We start from the raw sequence: 4,713 nt of genomic DNA on the forward strand, positions 1-4,713 counted from the left end.
ATACACATACACACATATTTATATATATTTTGTTTATATAGTTTTCGTTTATTCTTATATTACTTTTGTTACATTGATTGAATTTAGGGACATCCGAAAGCCGCTTCTTTGAAAGCCGCCCCATTATTGTTTCCAGAGCTTTGTGCGGAACTCTTCGATGGAAACAGTGCATCTGGTAATCTCAGTTAAGCCACCTCCCAAACACCATCGGGACATGGATCGTCTTCCTTCCATGTTGCACCACTAAAGCTTATGGACGCCCCTTCCATTAACATAGATGAAGATGATTACTTTTCCAATCATACTAGTGAGCATTTTACTCAGCCACCACCTTCTGCTGCTTCACCTTCTGCTGATTCACCTTCTGTTGCTTCACCTTCTAGTTACCCCAACAAAAGGGCTAAACCCTCAACTCCTAGACCTCGGGCTCCTAGTGCCTCACCTGATCCACCTTCTTGTGCCTCGCCTAAACCTTCTATTACTGCTGATGATTTAGCACTGGAGATGCAAAAAGCTCTACGCCATTTGACTCAAGGGCCAACGATTCCCCAATGTTTAAGAAGCTTGAGTTGCTCGAGTTAGATCCAGTAGACCCTCTACGAGTTGCTGCGTATCATATTTTTGGAAGGACCATGAATATAAGAGAGATGTGGGTAAATTTGACTAATGATCCACAAATATTAAGAGGATGGATCGAGATGACAGCTACAAGCTTAGGAGTTTTAAAGGATGGGAAGATTGTTCGTTAAGTTTGTATGTTTGAGTTGTTTAGGTTTTAATTGCATCTTTTGGAGCTATATGGTTATGTTTTTTTGGTTATTTTCTACTTGAATATTATTTGTAGTATTTGGTACTTGAATCTTATGTTATTTGGTATTTGACTTTTATGGTATGTATTTTTGGTACTTGAATCGTATGTTGTTTGGTACTTGAGATTTATGTTATGTTATGTTATTTAATCTTATGTTATGTTATTATCTTATGTTATGTTATGCTTTGTTGATTAATAGGTTTGTAATGGATCACGACAAAAAGATACTACTCATAATTCTAATGTACTTGTACGTCCACTACTTTTGGAAGAGGGGTGTCAAACGAGTGCGGGACAATGATTCGGAAATGACAGGACATGAATTTACGTTAGAGTTACTTCACCGTAATCCTTTACAATGTCTTGAAGTTCTACGCATGTCCCGTGAATCATTTGTCTGGCTATGTGCTCATTTTAGAGTAAACTACGCGTTAAAGGACAGCAAACATGTGTCGGTTGAGGAGAAGATGACTATGTTTTTGATGATGATCGGTCATAACCAACGTTATGTGATTATCAAGCGGAGATTTCAACACTCAAAGCAAACAATTCATAAGCTTTTTCATGAAGTGTTGGACAAAATGTTGCTTTTTGTACATGACATTATAGTACCGACTTCTTTTAATCCGAATCCAAACATTCCGGGACACAATAGGAGGCTACGACGGGTGTTCAAGGGAGCAGTTGGTGCACTTGATGACACTTTGATACATGTTGTTGTCCCTGCAAACAAACGGGATTTATATAGAAGTAGGGGAAAAGGTGATTGTTACCAAAACATATTGGCAATATGTGACTTCAACATGATGTTTACGTTTGTTGTGGCCGGTTGGGAATGGATAGCACACGATTCTAGAATTTTATCAGAAGCATTAGCAAATCCACATGCACCATTCCCGCTTCCACCATCAGGTAAATTTATGGTTATTTAAATAGTTTTATCATAGTTTGAAAAATAAATGACTTTTTGTTGTTTTATTTTTACAGATAAATATTATCTTTGTGATGCCGCTTATGCAAACATTCGAGGTTTTATGGCACCATACCGTAATGTAAGGTATTGGCTTGGAGATTTTCGTCGAAGACGTGCATTAACGAATAAAGAAAAATTTAACCATGCACACGCAAAACTTCGGAATGTCATTGAGCGTGCTTTTGGTGTCTTGAAAGCACGATTCCCTATATTGAAGAGGATGGCACCATTCTCGTTGGTTACACAACGAAACATTACCCTAGCATGTTTTGTGCTTCATAATTTTATAAGAAGAGAGGGACTACGTGATGATTTTTTTGCACGATATGATGAACCAAATGTCTCGGTTCGGAATAACAATGCAGTCGTTGATAATGATGAAGACGAGATTCCAACACATGGTACTGCAGCGGACCGTGAATATATGACCCAGTTACGGAATGAAATTGCCGAACAATTGATGCAAAATATGGAATGAGAATTATTAAAGTTTGGTTGTATGAATTTTATTTAAAAATGTTATTGTAAGACTAATTTGGTTGTTTGAATTTTATTTCAATGTTTTAAGACTACAATTATTAAATTTTTGGTATTAAAATACTATTTTTGGTTTATTAAATTACTTTATTTTAAATTTTTTAATATTTGCAGCAGTCTGCAGACGTTAAAAAAACAAACATGTTTCTCATTATAGTCTGCAGCACTGTGGTCCACCTCTTCTGCTGTAGAGGTCTGCAGAAGTGGTCTGCAGACTTCAGACAGTTTCACTTTGGAAAAACAAACAACACCTTAGGGTTTAAAGCTTTGGGGATAAGGCTTAAGGCTCAAAGATTATGACATATAACTTAAGGAATAATGCTTAGGGTTTATGACTTATGGAGTAAGGCTTAGGTCATGTGGCTTATAGGTTATGTCTTAATGTTTAAAACTTAGGGCTTAGGGCATATTGCTTTATGCTCATGGTTTTGTACTTAAAGACCCATTCCTAAAGGCCATATCACACCCACCCCTCCCCACTTCCACCTCATCCCATTCTCCATACTCTACACCCTACACCTATACAACCAACACTACCCCCACCCAAATCCATACCACTAATTAACCTCATACCACATCCACACCCACACTCATATGCTCACCCACCCCTTACCCCATATAACATAAACCCATCACACCTACCTCCATACGTACACCTACGCTTATATGCATATTGACACAAGCCTATGCCGACACTTACCCCACCCTACCCCCAACTCACCTCCACCTCCACACCCTACCTCACACCAACCCTATCACCCAACGTAACCCTTACACCCACATCAATCATATTTTAAATAAGGTTTAACTTACATTCAAGTTTGAGTTATTGAGTTTATTCAAACTTTAAGTTTATATATTTTGAGTTAATTTAATTATTATTTTAATTTTGTTAATTGTTTAAGATATATTTAAAATTTCACCCACAAACCTAACCTTACACCATCTCACATCTACATCACATCACACTAACATCCACACCCACACACACTCCTGCCCACCCACCCGTAGACCCATACACCCATCCGGCCCCGCATCCACACACATATGTTCTTTCCTACGTAAATGTTAACAAGATACCAAAGATAAGGATGTATTTATAAAATCTTTTTAGTTTCTTTACTATTAAAAAAAATATTTGAAGACACATATTAAATCATAGTAATTACATAACAAAGAAATAAAGATTTTATGTGGCATTGGTTACAAAGAAAAAAAAAGAATCCACTTGACCCGCTAATCGTTAATTTCAATGTTGAATTGAAAATATCCTCGATCCTTCTATTTCTCGAAATTTTGATTAAAGATATGAATTTTTTTAAATTTTCACCGCCTATTGAAACCCTAAATTTTGTTAAAACTTAAAACTCACCGGCGATCTCAAAAAAGATCAGAGCATCCTTTTTGGTACAACTAGAGCACCACGTAAAACAATATTGAAGCCCCTTGGCCAGGGCCACAACCATTGAAACTCCATCGAGCCACCACTTTCTAATTACCGGACAATCAGTCGATGAAGATGAAGATGATAGGGGTTTTAGAAAAATCAATTTATGTTTTATATATTTCTTCACTTCCCAAAATCGCTGCTAAATCTGAACAATCTGAAGCAAGATTCAGGTTTCAAGTAAAGCAGTTTGTTCAACTTCATTTGCTGTTAGATATAGAAATGTCAATAATCGGTTTAATGGTAAAATAGATTGTATGCAGATCCACTGACTGGTATCGAACTTGATATATATATATATATATATATATATATATATATATATATATATATATATATCTACTTTATCTCTTGATCTAGAAAGCTTCACCTTCATATTCATGCTCACCACCACCACTTCTATTTAACTAAGTGGTCATAATGGTCATGCTTTGACTACATTAAGTTCTACAGGGTTATGCATTTGTTGATAGAGATGGGAAATACTTTCCCCATGTTTTAAATTGGTTGAGAGATGGTGTAGTTCCTAATTTGTCAGATTTAGAGTGTTTCAGAGCTTTTACAAGAGGTAGATTTAGAGTGTTCAACTTCTTGTAAGTTGTTTCCTCTTTCCTCTTTGAATTTACCTTTTGGGTCTATTATTTTATAAATTCCCCTTTGTAGGTTTGAATAGTTTTTAGACACTATGAATTCAAGGATTTGTCGATAGGATTGATGATATCTTGACTCTTGAATAGGAGAAAGTAGAATAAATCTCTCTGGCTTGATCTTTCAAAAATGGTATGATCAAATACAATTTTTGTGTGAAAACGATTTGTTGTTATATCAAGTATTGCCATGAAGCACATGATCATACGACATTATGGTACTAAAAAACACATATTTTTGCTCTTTTGATATAACTCTTCCATTACAACTTGTGTAGTACTTGTCTTTTATGGTACT

The 4,713-nt window shown here is 35.9% G+C and overlaps 1 protein-coding gene across 1 annotated transcript; it reads left to right on the forward strand.

The window, feature by feature from the left end:
• The first annotated feature begins 1,119 nt into the window (after positions 1-1,119).
• Positions 1,120-2,262, forward strand: LOC145095181 (uncharacterized). The gene is made up of 2 exons (XM_079033106.1): positions 1,120-1,723; positions 1,799-2,262. The coding sequence occupies exons 1-2, from the start codon at positions 1,120-1,122 to the stop codon at positions 2,260-2,262; spliced, it is 1,068 nt and encodes a 355-aa protein (XP_078889232.1).
• The last annotated feature ends 2,451 nt before the right edge of the window (positions 2,263-4,713 follow it).

Source organism: Lactuca serriola, chromosome 3, assembly GCF_051521515.1.
Source record: "Lactuca serriola cultivar US96UC23 chromosome 3, Lser_US96UC23_V15, whole genome shotgun sequence".
Lineage (NCBI taxonomy): Eukaryota > Viridiplantae > Streptophyta > Magnoliopsida > Asterales > Asteraceae > Lactuca > Lactuca serriola.